Raw genomic sequence first — 21,313 nt, forward strand, 5'->3', positions numbered from 1 at the left:
AGGTAGAACCACTCTGCAGAAGACAGGTGAGGGGACAGACGACTAAGCGAGACTATGAAACAACTAAACCCACCAACACACACAGAACACTCCACCTGACTATAGTGGAATGTATTTTCTTCTCAAGAGCCTGGGAAACATTCTCCAGGACAGAACATATGCTAGGCCATAAAACAAGCCTTAGTAAGTTCAACGGGACTGAAATCATACTGACGATATTCTCCAAACACAGTGGGAAATCAACAAAGGAAGAAAATTTGAAAAATTTACAACTATTTGGAAATTAAAGAACACAGTCCTAAATAACCAAAATTGTCAAAGAAAAAAGACAAAAAAAAAGCAACCCTGAGATGAATAAAAACACAACAAAACAAAACCTTATGGGATGCAGCTATAGCAGTGCTTAGAGGGAAATATGAAGATACCTATATTTAAAAAGAAGAAATCTCAAATCAATAATCTTCTATCTTAGGAAACTAGAAGATGAGAAAATTAAGCCAAAGTAAACAGAATAAAATGAAGACTAAGACAGAAATGAATAGACAGGAGAAAAAAATTTAAAACTCAAAAGTTGCTTGTTCAAAAAGATGAATAAAACTGGCAAACCTTTAGCTAGGCTGATGAAGAAAAATAAAAGAGAAGACACAAATTACTAATATCAAGAATGGAAAGGGACACATTAATATTAACCTTAAAGAAATGAAAAGGATTGTTATGGAATACTATGAACAATTGTATACCAACAAATTGGATAACTTAGATAAAATGATCAAATTCCTAGAAACACCCAAACTATCAAAACTGACTCAAGAAGAAATAGCCTGCAGTGCCAGTGCACAACTCTGAATAAAGTAAAAGCCATTGAATTGCACTTAATTTTATTTATTTATTTATTGTTTTTTGAGACAGGGTTTCACTATATATTCTAGGCTGTCTTTGAACTCACTGTGTAGCTCAGCCTGGCCTTGAACTCACAGAGATCCTTCTGCCTCAGCCTCCTCAGTGCTGGGCCAACAGGCTTACACCACTATCCCCAGCCTGAATTGCACTTTAAATGGGTGAATTCTGTGGTATGTTAAATAAATATATATATATATATATTTTTTTTTAAAGTGTTTTTGTTTTTGTTTGGGTACCAGGGATTGAACTCAGGACCTTGTGTTTGTGAGGCAGGCGTGGTGCCACTGAGCTACATCCCCGGGCCAAAAAGTGTTTTTTAAAAAGAAAGATATCCCTGGTGAGGAATCACAAATATAAGAATTCCTAACACTTATGAGTAATTACAAATAATTACGAGGTTTACAAATAGAGTTAGGCAAGAACTAACTAATAAAGTTAACTAAGGCTGGGCTGAGGGTGAGAGAGTAGGACACATTCAAGGTTGAGACTCTGAAAATAACCCATTCCTGCCTCTGTTGCTAGCCTTGGTCTCTTCTATTTGGGTTACTTGGAAATGGACAGGGGTTTTCTTTATGGTTTTTTGAAGTATGGGTCCTTTTGGGGGGAGACTGAAGTAGCTTGTATATTTATTTGAATGGTATTGATCTCTCTTGTATTTTTAGTTTTGTGATGTTGACGTTTGTGTTTTCTGATGGGAATGTGATTTTGTGTGACATTCATCACAAATGGAGTGTCTTTTCCATTCCAAATGTAAGAGTATTTCCTGTTTAATCATACAAACAGAAAAACTATTCAATTTATTTATGATAAAATAGGAGTGAAATAGGAATTTCCTTGGAAATTGTAAGAAGTTTACATCAAGTTAGAGGGACCCGGAGTCCTGCCAAACGCATAGAATCAGCCCGCTGCAGACAGGCAGGTCTGTGGACGCCATAGCAACGTCAGGAGTCACCACGCTGAACGCGCCAAATCAGCCCCCACCCGGCAGCAATCCACTGGACACACCCCCACCCCCACCCCCGCTCCTCTGTAGAGCCACCTAGTTCCACACTACAAAGACGCAGAGGACACAGGACCACCAGACCACTGTACTGGGTTAGTTGGAGTCATCTTCACCTCCCATCAGGACCGGGACTATCTTCAGGGGAAGGGCAACTGGAACCTGCAATACAACTCTGCAGAGTTCAACCCTACGGGAGGACAGGGAGGGCAGCCAGAAATCTGCCTGAATCTCATGGGTCTGCGACTAGCTTGCTGAGACTCATTGACTTATATCTGCACAGTGCAACCCACGTTGTCTATTGTGACAGCAGAGACATACCCTGAAAGAGGCCCTTCATCTTCATGGTTATTTTTTATAACCAAAATTAGTTTTATTATTTTGTTTTTTTCTCTTTTCTTTTGCTCCTCTTATCTTTATTTTTTTTCCCTACTCTTTGCAAATATTTGTTTTTCTCTCCTCTTTTTTCTTTTCTTTTCTCTTTCCTTTCTCTCTTACACTCACTCTCTTCCTCTCCTGCATTGTTCATCTTCCCTTTTTGTCCCTGTTTTGGTCCTCAGTTAGAGTTCTTTATTTTCCTATTATTCTCTTTTTCCCCTCTCACCTGTGTCCTCTGACCACACTGCTAACCTTCCCCTATCCTTCGTCCCATCTATCCCTCCCTCCTCAACCCCTTCTAACTCCCCATCCCAAAGGGTAAAGTTATCATATTGAAGAGTTTATTCACTATATGTTGGGTTGGTCCTCGATCTTGATTTAAGTCACACAGCTAAAGGTGACAGATTAATAACTACCACAAAATATCATTTTCAAAGATGTACTTGATGCAGTGGTGTTACTGATTGTATCACTTGGGCTAAGGTGTGGGTATTGACCTAGTCAATGAACCTTGCTAGTATAAGGAAAATGAGGTAGCCTTAGAGTCATTAGAGACTCAAAACTTAAAGACCAGCTATATCTGGAAGACACCTCTGAGAAGCAATCATTCCATAAGGGTTCTAATTACAAGCAACAAACATACCTACAATAAGCAATTCCAAACTATCAACCCAGGAGTTAAACCAAGGACAGTACCAAAAACAAAAACGAGAAGACATTTAAGCAAGGCACAAACTCAGACTTCCACCCCACCAAGGGTAAATCCTGGGGCAATGAGATGGAAAAGTCCCATAACGAACCACTTAGATACCGTGAACTGATAGCACAGGAAGTAACAAAACAGATGAATGAGGCTCTAGAAAAATTCAAAGCAGAAATAATCTCCCAGATATCCACAGAGATGGTGAACAGAGTGAAAGACATGATTAGAGGATCTAGAACAGAAACAGATAAAAAAAAATAGATGAGCTCAGAAGCATGCTGGAAGCCATGAATACCCAGCATAAGAAAGAAATGGAAACCATGATCACCCAACATAAGAAAGAAATGTAATCCATGAAACAGATTCAAACAGATATTCAGGAGATCAAAAACTCCATTGAAAGTATCCACAGCAGATTAAGGGAATCTGAAGATAGAATATCAGATATAGAAGACAGGATCACGGTTAGAGACCATGAAAACAGATTTCTTAAAAATACCAAGGGACCATGAGAGATCAATCCAACAACTGCTAGATGATGCAAAGAAGAATAACATAAGACTGATAGGAGTCCATGAAAAAACAGGAGAAAGTACATTTGACATAAAAAAACTGTTCACAGAAGTAATAGTGGAAAACATCCCAGACAGAGGTAGAGAATTGGACATACAGATAAGTGAGGCATATAGAACTCCAACTAACCATGATAAAAAAAAATCTACATCTAGACATATAATAGTCAAGATCCCAGAAACCCAACAGAGAAGCAAAATCCTACAAGCAGTTAGAGAAAAGAAACAAATCACCTACAAAGGAAAGCCCATCAGAATCACAGCAGACTTCTCAACACAAACCCTCAAGTCAAGGAGAGCCTGGAGTGAAGTATTTCAAGCCCTAAAAGAAAATAACTTCCAACCTAGACTGTTGTATCCTGCAAAATTATCTTTCAAAATCAATGGGGAAATTGGATACTTGCACGACAAAGAACACCTGAGAAATTTCATGAACACCAAACCAGCACTACAAGCAATTCTAAACAATATTCTAGAAAAAAGCAATGAAGGTCACAACTCCATGAGGACCAACAGAGGGAAGCCACCAGGCAAGGTAAGATACTAAAGGGAAAGGGGGAAAAATAAGAAATAAAAGAGCCAACAAAAGTAAAACATCATGACAAGGATAAATCAATATCTATCAATTATAACCATCAATGTTAATGGCCTCAACTCACCAATCAAAAGAAATAGACTGGCAGAATGGATTAAAAAGGAAAATGCAACAATATGCTGTATACAAGAAACACACCTAACTCAAAAAGAAACTCACAGACTGAAAGTAAAAGGATGGAAAACAGTTCTCCACACCACAGGAACCCAGAAGAAAGCAGGGCTAGCAATCTTATTTGCAGACAAAGTAGATTTCAAACCAAAACTAATTAAGAGAGACAAAGATGGTCACTACATCCTTGTGAAGGGAACAATCCAAGAGGAAGACATGACAATCCTAAATATATATGCACCCAATACAAATGCCCCCAACTATACAAAACAAATATTAATAGACATGAAAAACCAAATAAACACTAACACAATTGTAGTGGAGGACCTCAATACCCCACTATTGCAAATAGACAGATCATCTAGACAAAAAGTTAACAAGGAAATTCTAGAACTGAACCAAGCTATTGAACAAGTGGACTTAATAGATGTTTACAGAGTGTTCCACCCCACAAAATCATCATACACATTCTTTTCAGCTGCACACGAGTCATTCTCCAGAATAGACCACATGCTAGCTCATAGGACATATCTAAGTAAATGTAAAAGAATTGAAGTTACCATCTGTATATTATCAGACCATAGTGCAATAAAATTGGAGATCAATAACATCAGAAACTGCAAAACCCCAACAAACACATGGAAACTGAAGAACATCCTCTTGAACAACCAATGGGTCACAGAAGTAATTAAAGAAGAAATTAAACAGTTTCTACAAGTAAATGAAAATGCCAGTACAACATACAGGAATCTATGTGACACAATGAAAGCAGTTCTACGTGGGAAATTCATAGCAGTGAATGCCCATATTAGGAAAACAGAAAAAACTCAGGTAAATTACCTAATGCAGAACCTCAAGCTCCTAGAAAAAGAAGAGCATAATGAATCCAAAGCTCATATAAGAGAGGAAATTATAAAGATTAGGGCAGAAATCAATGCAATGGAGACTAAGACAACAATACAAAAAAATCAATGAATCAAAGAGTTGGTTTTTTGAAAGAATAAATAAAATCGATAAATCTTTAGCCAACCTTATCAAAAAAAGGAAAGAAAAGGCACAAATACATGCAATTAAGAATGAAAAAGGTGAAGTCACAACAGATCCAACAGAAATCCAGAGGATCATCAATACCTACTTCGAGAACCTCTATTCCAATAAAATGGAAAACACAGAAGAAATGGGCAGATTCCTAGATACATACGAATTGCCAAAGTTAAATGAAGAAGATATAGAAATCCTAAACACTCCAATTACAATGAGTGAAATTGAAAATGTGATAAAATATTTACCAACAAAGAAAAGCCCAGGTCCAGATGGCTTCACTGCTGAATTTTACAAGACATTTAAAGAAGAACTAACACCATTACTCTTTAAACTCATCAAGGAAATTGAAAGGGAAGCAATACTTCCAAATTCATTCCTGGAAGCAAGTGTTACTTTGATTTCAAAACCAGGGAAAGACCCAACCCAAAAAGAGAACTACAGGCCAATCTCCCTAATGAACATAGATGCAAAAATCCTCAACAAGATACTGGCAAACAGAATACAGAGGGTCGTCAAGAAGATCATACACCCTGAGCAAGTTGGATTTATCCCAGGGATGCAAGGATGGTTCAACATCCATAAATCAATAAATGTAATACACCATATTAACAGAGTCAAGGACAAAAACCATGTGATCATCTCAATAGATGCAGAAAAAGCATTTGACAAAAATCCAGCACCCATTCATGACAAAAACCCTACAGAAAATTGGAGCAGAAGGTCTTATCTTAACCTGATTAAGGCTATCTATGAAAAACCAACGGCCAACATCATACTAAATGGTCAAAAACTGAAAACTTTCACACTAGAATCAGGAACAAGACAAGGATGCCCACTATCACCAATCCTGTTCAATATAGTTCTGGAAACATTAGCCACAGCAATTAGAAAAGAGAAAGAAATAAAAGGAATACAGATAGGAAAAGAAGAAGTTAAACTGTCATTATTTGCTGACGATATGATACTTTACATAGAAGATCCAAAAAGCTCTACCAAAAGACTTCTAGACTTAATTGACAGATTCAGTAGAGTAGCTGGATACAAGGTCAACACTCAAAAAACAATAGCCTTCTTGTACACAAATAACAGACTCACTGAGAGAGAAATTAGGGAAATAATTCCTTTTACAATAGCATCCAAAAAAATGAAATATCTAGGAATCAATCTAACAAAGGAAGCAAAAGACCTCTACACTGAAAACTACAGCACTCTGAAAAAAAAGATCGAAGAGGATGAAGAGGATACAAGAAAATGGAAAGACATCCCTTGCTCCTGGGTAGAAAGAACCAATATAGTGAAAATGGCCATACTTCCAAAACTACTATATAGATTCAACACAATGCCAATTGAAATTCCAACAATATACTTCACAGAACTAGAGAAAACAATCCAAAAATTCATTTGGAACCAGAAGAGACCTAGAATAGCTAAAGCAATTCTAAGCAAAAGAGACATGGCTGGGGGTATCACAATCCCCAACTTGGATCTATACTACAAAGCTACTGTGATAAAATTAGCATTTTACTGGCAAAGGAAAAGACCTGAGGATCAGTGGAATAGATTAGAAGATGCAGAAACAACTCCAGACATGCTCAGCCACCTCATCTTTGACAAAGGACCCAACCACCATCGTTGGAGGAAAGATAGCCTATTTAATAAATGGTGTTGTAAAAACTGGATTTCAACCTGCCAAAGATTGAAACTAGACGCATACCTATCACCATGCACTAAACTAAGATCGAAGTGGATTAAAGATATAAATATTAAGACAGAAACACTAAACTTGCTGGAAGATAAGTTAGGTAGAACTCTTAAAGACATTGGCATAGGAAAAGACTTTATGAACAAAACCTCAGCAGCACGGGAACTAGCAGAAAGAATCAACAACTGGGATATCATCTTATTAAAAACCTTCTGCACTGCAAAAGAAACCACCAACAGAGCTAACAGACAACCTACAATATGGGAAAAAATTTTTAGCAGCTGTACCTCAGACTAAGAACTACTATCTAGAATATATAAAGAATTGAGGCTGGGGATTTAGCTCAGTGGTTCTGTTGCCTGCCTCGCAAGAACAAGGTCCCAAGTTCAATCCCTGGTACCAAAAAAAAAAAAAAGACTATATAAGGAATTGAAAAAAATCAGACCCCCCAAATTCAAAGACCCAATTCAAAAATGGGCATCTGAAATGAACAGACATTTCTCAGACAAGGAAGTAAAAGCAGCAAACAAATATATGAAAAAATGTTCAACATCACTCACCATTCGAGAGATGCAGATGAAAACAACACTGAGATTCCACCTCACCCCAGAAAGAATGGCTGCTATCAAGAAATCAACAAATAACAAATGCTGGCGGGGTTGTGGGGTGAAAGGAACCCTTGTCCATTGCTGGTGGGAGTGCAGACTGGTGCAACCACTGTGGAAGTCAGTATGGAGATACCTCAAAGGACTAGGACTAGAGGTCCCATTTGACCCAGGTATTCCTCTGCTGGGTATCTTCCCAAAAGAATTAAAAGAATCATACCACAGTGATATATGTGCACCCATGTTCATAGCTGCACAGTTTGTAATAGCTAAAGCTTGGAAGCAGCCCAAGTGCCCATCAACTGGAAACTGGATAAAGAAAATGTGGCTTTTTTATAAAATGGAGTACTACTCAGCCATAAAGAACAAAAAACTAGAGTCATTTATAGCTAAATGGATGCATATCAAGGCCATACTCTTGAGTGAAATAAATAGGACACATATGTGTAAATACCGAATAGTTTCACTAGTGTGAGAAACTGATAGTGTAAACAAGGCTTAAAATGATTAAAATGAATAATTGATAATTTGAAATAGGAAAAAAGGTCCAAAGACGAAGGAGTGAAGGCAGGGGAAGGGGAAAGGAAAAGAGGGAAAGGAAAAACTATGAGAAAAGAAAAAAAAAAATGGAAATGACATCTATGTAAATAGGGAAGGGTGGAGGGGGTGAAGGGTGCACAGGTAATGGGGACAAAAAAAATAAGAACCAAGATATATCATGTATAGTTACAAACACCCAATGATAAATGTAAACGAATTGTATACCTAAAATGTACCAATAAAAGAACTAAAAAACAAAGTTAGAGGGACCCTAGAAATAGTGATAAGGATGAAAATCAAATCTTGGCTTCGTATTTCTTTTCCCCTGTTTAGCTATACTATTAAAATTATATTTATTGCATACCTGAAAAAAAAAAAGAATTAACCAAGGCTGGAGATGGTGGAGGTGAGGGCAGAGGCTATTTTAGGGATAATGCATGCTTTTATTCCTGAGAGAAGGAACAGCTGTTAGATAAGAGTAGGAGGCATTAAGATCAGAAATTAATTGCATTTGGTATTAAAAACATCTGCTTGTCAACATGAAATTCTTTGGAAGTCACTTTTCTAAGAGCTGATATGACTGGCCTATGTTAGGTTAATATGTATGTTTGTTTTGTTTTAAGTACTAAGAATTGAACCCTCAACCTTCATCCTGTGCTATATCCTCAGCCCTTTTTTTATTTTTTCATTTTGAGTCAGGGCCTCACTAAGTTGTGATCCTCCTGAATCAGCTTCCCAGAGTGTTGGGATTACAGATGTGTCCCACCATGGTTGGCACCACACAACATACTTTTAACTAATAAGACTGGATATTTAGGAAACTAGAGCATCCCTGTCCCTCCTGCGTAATAAAGTACAAGACAGAATGCTTTCGTATTTTCAGCTCATTATGCCTGCGTGTTTGGTAACCTGCTCCCACACAGGCTGCATCCCCTGGCTGCAGAGCTGATGGACTTGAGCTCTGCTTTTGGCCTCTGAGCTTCCCAGGTTTGTATTCCTGCTCTGCCACTCACAGGCTGTGAGCATCTGAGCCTGCAGTGCTAATGTGCTTTAAGTGAGAGAATGTTGCAGTCTGGGGCTACTGTGGGCCCTCTACAGTGAACAATGGTGTCACTGTCACCATTTCCATTTTTATCAAAGAAACACTCATGAGCAATGCTTACATCATGACAAGGTGTTATTTGAGGGTGTCTAACCTACATTTCTTTCAGCACTGTCTCACGCCAGTTTTAGGTAATTGGTAGCTAAAAATGGTTGAACACCATAAAGCCTATAATCCCCAGTTTCCCTGGGAGACACTGGCTAAGGTGTGATGTGTAACCCATCTTTGTTACACCATCTGTCCTTCATGACACTAATTCAAGATGAGCCACACTGAGGAATGCCTGGTTTTCTGAAGTCTTAGTCACAACTCAGCCCCCCGTTAGGAATATTTTTTTGTAATTAAAGATTAATTCTCCCTGTTTTTCCTAGGAAACATGCCTCTCTTCTGGTTGGGCCCTGGACCACACAAGTGAAGGAAGCAGCACTATGGGCAGGGCATCACAAAACTGCACAATAGTGGACAAGGGGGAGGTCAAACAACAGAAGAGGACAAATGACCTCTGTGCTTGTTCTGAGGAGCAAGAAAAACCAGGTAGCCTCCCAGACCACCAGACACCTCCTTCCCTCTTCATCCTGGAGGTTTACCTGAACACTGCAGTTCTTGAATGGGGAGTAGCCATCAAAACCAGGGACCCAGGAGATCAGAATGCTGTGTGCAGTACTGTTGTGGATGTGGACTTCAGTCGGTGGGGAAGGAATTGCTACATAAAAACAAAGGTGCACACATGGAAACACAATTATATACTGCAGGAGGCCATAGCTGCCAAACAAATGCATTAACACTGCACTTGTTTTTGTACCCTGAGATCAGCAAAAGAGAACAGATATTTCCAAGAGGCACCACTCTAGGCTTGAGGGTAATGGCACTGGACTGGAGAGAAGTGTTCCAGCAATGGGATGCTTCTGCCTGGGCCCAAGAAGAGGAATACAGACCCACTTCCCTGCTCATTGATGAAGTGAGGACACCTTTAACTAGAAAATGACTTAGAGATATCCATGTCCTTCATGGAGCACATATTCTTCAACCTGCTATATGTGACCACTTGGCTGGACACTAATGTAATAAACAGGGCCAAGAGCCATAGCCCTCTTGCCCTTGTGGAGCACCTGGCCCAGTGAGGGAGACCCTCAGAAGACCAAATGTTACAGGAGAGGGAGGGAGAGAGAGATAGAGTTTTCCAAGCCAAGAAAACAGGTGAGAGTTAATGTAAAAGCCACCTGCACCCACTGGGGAAGGGGTGATCAAGTACAGTGAGTATGCAGTGACCTCAGTTGCATTTTGGACAAAGAAAGTGATTTCAGTTACAATCCAAGAAGCATCAAAAGTTTGGGGAATCTTATCTTTTTATGCTAAATTTAATTGTTCATAATAATTCCACTTATGGTAAAAATGATGGCTAATGTTCTTGTATGCTTACCCTGTGCCAGACTCTGTAGGGACTTTAGAGAATCATTATGGAACCTTGTTAGAGAAGGAGTCTTGCAAGCGCTATTTACAGATGAGGGAACTGGGCAGAAGTTTAAAATGTGCCAAAGGTTACAGAGAGGTAGTAAGCAATAGAACAGGGTCTTGAACTCAGGTCTGCCTCACTCCAGAGCTGGTGTCCCCACCAGGAGCCCTATACTGAGGGACAGCAGGCAGAAGGGTATGAGCACGCAGCCTAGTAGTGAGTGGGGAGCACTTGATATATTGCTGGACTCATTTCCCTAAGCAGATTATTTGTAGAACTGATGTAAAGGATCTGCTTTTTCCAGATCAAAATCTGACCACATACATCATAGCTATAATAGTTAGTAGAAAGGAGTCTTGGTGGCTGTGATATAAATTTTACAATACATGAAAACAAAAAAACATAAGTTTTGGAATCAGAATTTATTTTACAAAGAAACCTCAGCTGAGATTCTGTGTGAAGCCTAAAATAAAATGCTTCTCATTTCATAGACTTTTAAATTTTAAGCAGTTTATATTTTAGGAAAAGACTTGTACAATTTACACCTACTCACGAATTTCTGAAATTCCTATCATGTCTTTTTAACTTGTAATAATGGGATTTGTAAAACAGGAAGGAAGTTATACACTTCCTCTAGTATTAACTTTTGGTTTGCTCATCTTTTTAAAAATTCCAGTGAACTTTTAGAGAATGCCCTTTCATAATCTCACATCCAGCTGATCTGCAGAAACTAAAACTAGTACCTTGTTTTTTGTTTTTTGAGACAGGGTCTCCTTGAACTCAGTGATCCTCCTGCCTCAGCTTTCTGAGTGCTGGAATTACAGGTGTGTACCACCACACCCAGCTCCAGTGCCTTTTTAGAATATAACTTCTTTCATAGTTTTGACTTTCCTTCTGCATATACCCAAACTTATTATTATCACATTATCAAACACAGTACTTCTTCCTTACATTGTTGTTCAAGGATGAGATGAGAAAAACACAAACCCAACACACTTACTTCTCAATACCTAAACTAAGATCAAATAGTAAAACATAAAATGTGTTTGAATTTCTATGAGAAGAAGATGACCTGAAAAAGAGATAAAAAGATAGTATGTGCTTGTGTGTTTCCCTTTCCTTTCAAGTTTTGGGTTTAAATATCTTTGAACACAGGGGAGGAAGAGGACAAGGCAGATGGGCTGGAATGAGGACTTCCACTGGCTGAGGACTTTCAGACCTGTGCCTTTAATCCTGTTATAACACACTGCCCAGCAAACAGAGCCCTACTGAAATCTACACTCAAGAGGAAGCCAGAGGGAGAGGCAGATTGGGAGAAAAGAGGGAAGAAGCTTGCAACGTGCTTTCTGTGCCTTGCTCCCTCCCTCTGCCAGCAGCTAGACGAGAACTGTGTCAGTCCCAGGTGACCCCGAAAGGATGGAGGCCATTCCTGAGATCAATGCCCCCAAGTGACCCCACTCCCAGGGCTCCTAGAGGTTTTATGAGGACAAGTGCAGGGTGGAGGTGGAAAAAGTAAAAATAGGATCAAACATAAACATTTGAGCTTTTTTTATTTTTGGAGTAAGCATGATTAAATTAAACAATGTTTTGTGAAGATTTATGTGCCTGCAGACACCATTAGGCGTCTTCTACTTGCATTAAATCATTAAACCTTGGGCCGGGGATTTAGCTTAGTGGTTCCAGCGCCTGCCTCGCAAGAGCAAGGTCCCGAGTTCGATCCCAGGTACTAAAAAAAAAAAATCATTAAACCTCAACAATAGGGAGATTCTGTAATTACCTCCATTTTTCAGAGGGGAACACCAAGAGGTGAAGTGACTTGTGTAAGGTCACAGAGAAAGCCAAGACTCAGACTTAGGCAACTGGCTGCAAGAGCTCACCCTTGGTCTCCCTCTAGCCTCTAGAAGACATTCGAGGAGCCTGGCAACGCTGCTTACCTTTGATGTTGACCTGCACACCCTTGGACACAGTCAGCCCTTTGTCATTGTGGGCCTCACAACTGAAGATGGCCATCTCTGTCAGACCTGGAGTGAAAAGACACCTGTGAGACCAGTCGCATTACGTCACTATGCTAGGGACATTTTAGAATGTCAGAAATAGCAGGATAAGAGCCATGGTCCTAAAATTTTTCAGGTGGTCTATTGTAATTAATCTTTTTTGGATAGTAAAAACTAAGTCACAAGGAATTACTATGTAAATACAAGGTATTTGTATTAATATTGTAACTAATCGAAGAGAAGACACTAGTGCTAAATGAAGAATCTATCATTTTAGAGCTTTAAAGACATCTTAGAAATAAAAAAATGGACTCATTGATTTTAAATAGAAAGTTTACTCAGATCTTGGTTTCTAATACCATTCTCCAATATAAGGAACCAGGTTCCTTGGAGAAATGGCTGATTCTCAGATCAGGGTACCACCGACACATGATGAGCCTGGAGTGCAATTTAACATAACTTATAACACACACACAGTGAGAGGGTATGTCAAAGAGACACTTGAGCCAACTGTAAGAGCAAAAGCTAGAACAAATTTGAGCAAAAAAATGAATTATAGTATTGAATTATAACCCAAAGTATAAAATAAATGCTCATTAGTCTATATTGATAAAACAAATGATTAAATAGAGAAGAGAAACACCTCCCATGAAGAAGAATCCAAGTCTATAAGGATGTTCCTTCCTTAAGGAAGGAGAGCTCAACCCCCCATCCTTTCAGGGTGGGCTGCACAAAGTGACCTCCTTTCAAAGAGTCCAGTGGGAAATGGGGAAAAGACAAAGAACTTTAGACCAGAGAAACTGATAAACATGACCCAATCAGGTGACCAAGGTCAGTGATAGTCATGTTGGTAGAATGTACCCTTGCTACAAGGTGAGGAGAAGGGCATTCCCCTCTGCAGTGTTTCTCTTGACAGGATATTTTCAAGAGGAAAATATCACGTTTAACTGTGTGGGACATCCTCCAAAACACCTGACCTGTAATCCTAAAACTGTCAAGGTCATTAAAAACACAGAAAGGATGAGAAATTGTCATACCAAGATGACTAAGTGGAATGTGGTATCCTGAAGGGGATCCTGGGACAGAAAAAGGACAGGAAGTAAAAACAGAGGAAACCTGACTTCCAGTTACTAATAATGTATCAATCCTGTCCAAGAATGGTATATCCATTGTAACAAATGTACCAAATGAATGGAAGTAATAGAGGAAAGCAGAGGTGGGATTTAGGGAGATAAACAAAAAACCACCAGACTGGAATAGATGTGGACATTTTATAGATCAAACCCTTGTGGCTTTCCAGGGAGAAAAATCATCCACCCACCAAGTCTCCAAAGTCTCCACCCTCCATCCCACTCAATCCTGAATGCCCTGGGGCCCCTGGGCCTCCAGTGTGCTGGGCCAGTCCTCTCCCCTGGGTCACTGCTTACAGAAGTCCCCTGTTCACACCTTTCCCACTTAGTCATCTGTTGGTTTGAAAAGAGATATCCTGTGCCACAGATCTGAAAGATACTCTTAAGGACATTCAGTAACAGGATGTTCCCTTGAGGGAAGGACAATATCAATCACTGACTAGGCAACTTCTAGGAGCACAACTGGGCAATTCTTTGGTTCTGGATTAAGCAATCCTGCAAATTAAAAAAAAATATATTGTTTCTTCATGTTTTATTCTAATGTCCATCTTTCTAATGGGAGGTAATGTAGATGAAGTAGCTTATCACCTTGGAACTCTATCTGCCCTGCCCTACTTCACTCCACAGTACTTGCTAAATACTCACTTAGCACCAGACATCTTTCCAGGAGCTTAGATACATCCACCAATAAAACAGTTCGTGGAATTTTCTAGAAACTGTATGTCCTATGATGACATCACAGCTCCATTAACAAACAGAATATGAGCTCTATAAGGCCAGAAAACTGGGTTTGGGATTTTGTTCTGGTTACGTAGTGCTGAGAATTGACCCAGGGCCTTAGCTTGCTAGGCAAGAGTGCTAACACTGAGCTACACTCCCAGTCCCTAAAGTTCTTTAAAAAAAGAAAAAAACTCTTTTTAGTTCAGTATAATTTTAGATTCACAAGAAGTTCCAAAAATAGCATGCAGTTCCTGTGCACCCTTCCCCCTAGCTTTCACCAATGATAAAGATCTTACATGATCATTGTACATACAATGATCAAAACCAGGAAAGTGATGTTGGCACACGACTATTCACTGAAATAAGACCTTACTAGTTTTTGTTTTATTTTGGGGAAGGGGAAGGAAGATGTAGTTTTATGAAATTTTAATCACAGGTACAGGTAGGTTGTGGCTACAGAATTCCATCACAAAAAAAAAAAAAAAAAAAAAGAGTTCCTGGCCTCTAATTTAATCTAGCCACTGGGAAAAACTGATCTTTTCTCTACCAATGTAATTTTGTTACTTTGACAATGTCATGTCAGTAGAATCAGAGAGTATGTAAGCTTTGCTCAACTAGAATAATGTCTTTCAGACCAAGTACTTTTTCCTCCTGGCTCTTAAAGCATGGGGTTAGGATGCTGGGGTGGGAGGGGGTGCCAAGTGTCAAGGGGGAAAAGCACATGACCTTCCTGTTCATAAATATACTTGCTTAAAGTAGTCCAAACAGCACGGCTATTTTAAACCACTTCCCTACTTGGCATTCTCTCAGTAGATGGGATAGAAAAATTTACTTTGAAGTTAATTTCAAGATAGAATGGCAGCCCCTATGAGCTCTTACTACACCATCAGAAGGTGAGGGGCTGCTGCTTAGGCACTGAAGTCCCCCAAAGGTCGCTCAAGACAGAATAGCCTCAGCATCCAGCTCCCCAAACCGGAACTGGGGGAGGGTTAGGTATCAAACTAAAACTTCTCCAAGAACAAAAATGGATTTAACTAAGGGATGGAACCCTGGACTTCAGGCATACTAGGAAAGCTCTCTAGAATCTGAGCTACCCCAGCCCTTAACTAAGTTTCTATGTAGTTCCTTTACAGTGTTACAGCAAGTAACTGACTTGACAGAAGTCCCCACGTGTCTGACACAAGCCCTACAATCAGATCAGCACCCTGTGCTCCAAGCCCCCTTCTTCCTGGATTTATTTATGTCCTTTGAGTCTGCAAACTGGATTTAAAAAAAAATCCTGCTTTATTAATTTCACTGAACTCACTATAGATATAAATGAGAAAAGGGACAATAGTCAGGAGTGGTGGTGCACTGGTAATGCCAGTGCTAAGGGAGGCTGAGGCTGGAGGGTCACAAGTTTGAGCACATTCTGGGCAATTTAGTGAGATCCTGACTCAAAATTTAAAAAGGGCTGGAGAATGTAGCCCAGTGAGAAGGTCCTAGGTTCAGTCCCCAGTACTGTGGGAGAGGGGCAGAGCACTGGGACTATAGTAGCTCAGTGCTAGAGTGGCCTGGGCTCCATCCCCAGTACCACACCATGCAGGGTGGGGATGGGAGGGGGGCTTTAAATGCAAAAATAGCTGCAAATACATGTCACTTCATGATCACCATGTACCTTTGTACCCAGTGAAAGAACCCAATACTCAGGAAAAGCTAGTAATGCATTCACTTGTTCATTAGTCCATATGTTCATTCACATAGTTCTCAGGTGCCAGGCACTGTGCTCAGAGATGGGACTAAACTATCATTTATACATAAGAATCACATTGATTAACAATCCATCTCAGAAGCCGAAGAGGTACAAGGTCATGATGTGATGTGATGGGAAGGTAAATAGGAGAGAGGAAGGTTTTCAGGGAAGATCTGTGAGCTGAGTGTCAGAAGATGGACAGGGATTTACCAGATAGAGGATGGGATGCTAGCCGGGGGAGAAGGGCCAAGGTACAGTGCACACAAGGATCTGCACTCCTTAGGGCTCACAAGCAGGCACCTGTGCCAATGAGGCAGAAGCCCCAGCAGGTGGATTTTAACCCAAGTGTCAGAAGTCCTATGGGGATGAATCCCTCTACTACTGAAATGGAAAGTGACTCGTGATGTAGAGGTAGAAGGCAGGGGCAGGGAGTGTGAGGACATTATGGTCACGGTGTGACAGCCCCTGCCTTGGCAATGGCCCAGGAAAGTCTGAATGAGGCCATGGGGTGGAAAGGCAGAGGGGCAAATGTGCAGAATGACACTGGAGAATAAGGCCAGCTTCCTGCTGACTGATGCTGCACAGGGATGAGAAGAATCTGAAGTTTCAGGTGCCTGGCTTGAATGTGTAATTACATCAATGGGCCTTCACTTCACTGTGGAGCACCATTTATACCACCTCTGCTATCAAAGAGGCATTGAATAAATACTGTGGGATTCTATGATGGCTGAATAGAGGGGCTTGACGCACCCCTCCTCCTCTTCCACAAGAAAGTGCCAAAGCAATAGGTGAGTAGCTGCATTTTGAGTTGTGATGAACAAGTCATAAAATTTAAATTGAATGAGTTGGGGGTGGTGGCGCACACCTATAACCTCAGCTATAATCTCACCTATAATCACAACTATAATCTCTTGGAAGCTGAGGCAGGAAGATTGCAAGTCAAAGCCCAGCCTTGGAAAATTAGCAAGACTCTGTCTCAAAAGTGAAAAATAAAAAGAGCGGGCGATATATGTAGCTCAGTGAGAAGGCTCTGTGTCCAGCTGCCAGTACCAGAAAAAAAACTGACTAATTGAAATATACCTTTGAAACATTATTTTAATATCATTATTCTGAATCCTAGAAAAATTTTAAAAATGGGCTGAGGGTGTGACTCAGTTGTAGAACATATACTTAGCATGCATGAAGTCCTATGTTCAAGCCCCAGCACCAAAAGTAAACAATAAAATAAAGTACAAATAAGAAAAAAATCCCCTCCCCTCTAAAAAAGAAAGAAAAGAAAAATACTATTGCTGAGAAATTCAAAGCCTGGTATGCAAACCTTTCACAACTTTGAAACTGCTTGAGCAATGCAGCAGACCATGTGTTCATCTGGAAACTAGATGCAGAGTGTCAACGCAATGGTGTCAGTGAGTTCTTCATTTACAGACATGTTTGTCTCTACCCTGGCAATTCTAGGCAAGCTGGTAAAGCCAACATAGTCTCTGAAGTAAGTGTCAGTGAGAATTGCCATTATTGCTTGCTTTCTGGGACACGGTGGTCCTTGATGGGATGGGAACTCCTCAGCTCCATGCATGTTTGGAAGCCCCTCTCTCAAACACCTGTGGCTCTTCTGCCAGTCATTTCTACACTTCCCATGCACCATGCACTGAACTAGATCTGAGGATGTGCCCAAGGGATGCTTCAGTTCCTGCACTCAGGAAGCCCCTGGCCTCATGAAAGGAGAAGTAAACAGAGGCAGCAGTCATGCCCCCACCTTCGGGTGACATGTGCCCGATTCCCAGTGGGTGCCTGAAACCTGCCTAGCACCAAATCCCATATGCACTGTTTTTTCACACACAGAGACACATGTGCACTTGAGTTGTGATAAAAGAAGTCATAAACCATGATAGGGTTTAATTTTTAAATTAGGTATATTATGTTATGAACAATGACTAATAAATAGAATGGTTATAACAGAGGCCATACAACAAGTTGTATGAATATGGCTTCTCCTGTTTCTAGAAATTAACATTTAGTATTTTTGAACTTTGGTTGATCATAGATAACAGAAACCACACAAAGCAAAACCTCAGATAAGGGGGTACTAATGATTTCTGACAGAGGAGAGTATTTGTTATCAGACTGGAAGAAGTAAAGATCATTAATGTTCCACATACAGGTGGGAGCACAGGCCTGGTGTGGTGGTGCATGCCTGTAATCTCAGCACTGGGGAGTTTGAGGCAGGAGGATCACCATGAGTTCAAGGCCAGCCTGGGCTACAGAGTGAGTACTAGGAAGACTGTAAACTGGAATAAATTGGCAGAGTCTTTTTTATGTGAATATTGAAGTATATTAGAATTTAAAATACGTCATTTTTTCCTTCAACTCCCCTTTTAGAAATTTTTTCCTATACAGTGGTACCTCAGTTCATGAATTTAATTCTTCCCACAATTCTGACTGCAGAATTTGTACCATGATTCTGGTTGCCACCAAGGTACCACTGTAAATACTGATGGCTTACCACAAGAAAATGGTAAGTATGTAAGGTATGTTAATTAGCTCTATTTAGCCATTCCACAAAGCATACATATTTCAAAACACCATGTTGTACAGAATAAGTATATACAATTCTTATTTGTCAAATAAAAACTGTTTTGAACATGGAAAATAAACCAGATGAGTAAAAAAAATGTGTGTACAAGCATTATTTATAACAGAAAATAAGTGGAAACAACCTAAATGTTCATCAACATGGGAATGGTTAGCTAGGTGTGGTGGCACATGCCAGTAATCCCAGCATTCTGGGAGACTGAGGCAGGAGAATCGAAAATTCAAGTCCAGCATGGGCAACTTTAGTGATTTAAAAAGGCCCTGTCTCAAAATAAAAAATAAATAAAAAAGAGCTCAGGATGTAGCTCAGTGTGAAGGCCCTGGGTTCAATCCCCAGTACCAACAAGTAGGTAGATAGGTAGATAGACAGATAGATAAATAAATAGAGGCAAGTTCCCAAAGGCACCCACATGGACAGACCTACATGTCATGGCCACCTGTGTGTGGAAGCCCGTTTCGGACCACACAGGGCCTGGTCGGGAGTAAAGAAAGGTTGGTGTGTGTTCCCTCTGTTCAGGGAGTGACAGTTACATTTGCGTGCCACATCACTGCGGTTTGAATTTTTTACAGCAGACATGTTCACATAGTGTTCAAAGGCTGACATTTACCGCATGTGCACTATTCTAACTGGAGAGAAAATCACAAATATGTGCAAGCATCTGTTCATCTACCACTATGCTCCCAGTGTTAACATCTTGGACACCCCCAGCACACCATCAAAACCAGGAAGTTGAAAGTGGTATCATTGGCTGGGCTTGCTTGGATTTCAGTTACAGGTGCTCTCGCTTATGTGTTTGTGTAGCTGTGTATGAGCTTATCACGTGTAGCTTTGTGCAACCACCGCTACAAAAAGGTTATTTTTTAAGGCATCCTCTTAGGTTGTAAAACTGCTCTAATTCCTATTTCATGTCTTTCTTGTCTAAATAGAAAAAAAATTGTGAAGAACTTGAAATTCAAAACAGCTGGCAGTTGTAAGGCCACAACTGGCCATTTAGAAATAAATCAGGACTCTAAGCTGGGACAAATTATAGCCTTGGGCATTAAAAGAATTTGCAGATTTCATTGCAAAAACATATTCCTAATTCTGAGTAAATGTGCACAAGAGGAAAAGTTCTAGAGGAACAAAATAGGATGGATTTTGTCTTTTTTTTTCCCTCAGTGCTGTGGATGGAATCCAGGGACTCACATACGCTAGGCAAGCATTCTGGTGCTAAGCTACATCCCGCCTTTTTAAATTTTTGAGACCAGTCTTGCCATGTGGACCAGGTGACTGGGATCACAGGCATGTGCCCCCATGCTCTGTATCTTGATGGGCGTGGTGGGTATGTGGGTATCTGCAGTCATCTACACTCACTAAGCTGTATACTGATGTCCTACACATTTAATGGTACATCAGTTTTACCTTGATGACAAACATCTTGAGGGGACTTCAGAGCAATCATCTTATACGGAGGGTGGAGAGTGTTATTTTAAATTCATGTTGAACACAGAAGTTCAACTCCTTGGAGAAATTCAAAGAAACCCCAAGTTAAAATAGAGAAACTCATGGCATTCCTCCTGCGGCCAGGTTAGATGTGTGACTCAGAGACGGCCCCTAGAGGCTGGCATACACCTGCTGATGCATCCACAAGTGTCCACTAAACACTTCCTTGAGCCAGGCCCTGGAGCACAGAGAGGAATGGGTAAGACAAAGTCCTTGTCCTCCTTGAGCGAACACTTTCTAAGAAGACAGCTGAGGAGATAGCAGGGTGACCAGACAGGATGACAGGTGCAATGAAGACAAAGGAGTGGTAAGAACCTGAAATGTCAGGAGTAGGCAGAGAGCATCTCTCGAGAAGTGGTGCGTGAGTTGTGTCATGTGATGAAGGACAGAATGTGAGGGACAGACAGAAGAGACAGTGCAGAGGTCCTGAGGCAGGAATATGACATGACTGAAGAAATCAGAGTGAATTAGCATGGCTGGTTCTCACTGAACATGAAGGAAAGAGTGGGCTGGGGTTGGGCTGGGGAGCTGGACAGGGACCAGAGCATGGAGGTTCCATGGCCAGGGTAGGGAGGATTCAGGGTGACAGGCTAAGAGAATGGGTGAGGCGATCTGTGCTGAGCAGGGCAGATGGGAGTGGGAACACGGATTGGAGCAAAGGCCATTTGAGAAGTTACTACTGAGTTGGTGTTGACAAGAGCCGGTGGTGACATGAACCACAGTGTCCCCAGCAGAGATGGAGAAAGGAGGAGTTTAGCCAGATTTTAGAAGCAGAACTCACAGAACTGCTGATGCTGTTGAGATGGAAAAATGAAGAAAGGGAAGGTTGGGCAAATGGTGATGTTACTTACTAAGAGGGGGAATTCTGGGGTGGAACAAGGCAGGGGGAATCAAGGGTTGCATTTTAAGATGCCTGTACAAGTAAGAGAAGCCACCAACAGCTCAAAGAGACAACTCACA

At 40.5% G+C, this 21,313-nt stretch overlaps 1 protein-coding gene across 8 annotated transcripts in view; it reads right to left on the reverse strand.

Moving 5' to 3' along the window:
* Mertk (MER proto-oncogene, tyrosine kinase) overlaps window positions 1-21,313 on the reverse strand; it is a 107,081-nt gene that overhangs the window by 51,046 nt on the left and 34,722 nt on the right. For all 8 annotated transcript variants that reach the window (XM_087202600.1, XM_087202614.1, XM_021257966.2 and 5 more), the window contains 2 exons: window positions 12,640-12,726; window positions 9,840-9,955 (listed from right to left, as the gene is read on the reverse strand). In XM_087202600.1, the coding sequence (XP_087058726.1) occupies window positions 9,840-9,955; window positions 12,640-12,726 (203 nt within the window). The remainder of the gene's footprint in view (window positions 1-9,839; window positions 9,956-12,639; window positions 12,727-21,313) is intronic.

This window comes from Heterocephalus glaber, unplaced genomic scaffold, assembly GCF_053883595.1.
Source record: "Heterocephalus glaber isolate CG9 unplaced genomic scaffold, H.glaber_assembly_v1.0 deba00000470, whole genome shotgun sequence".
NCBI lineage: Eukaryota > Metazoa > Chordata > Mammalia > Rodentia > Bathyergidae > Heterocephalus > Heterocephalus glaber.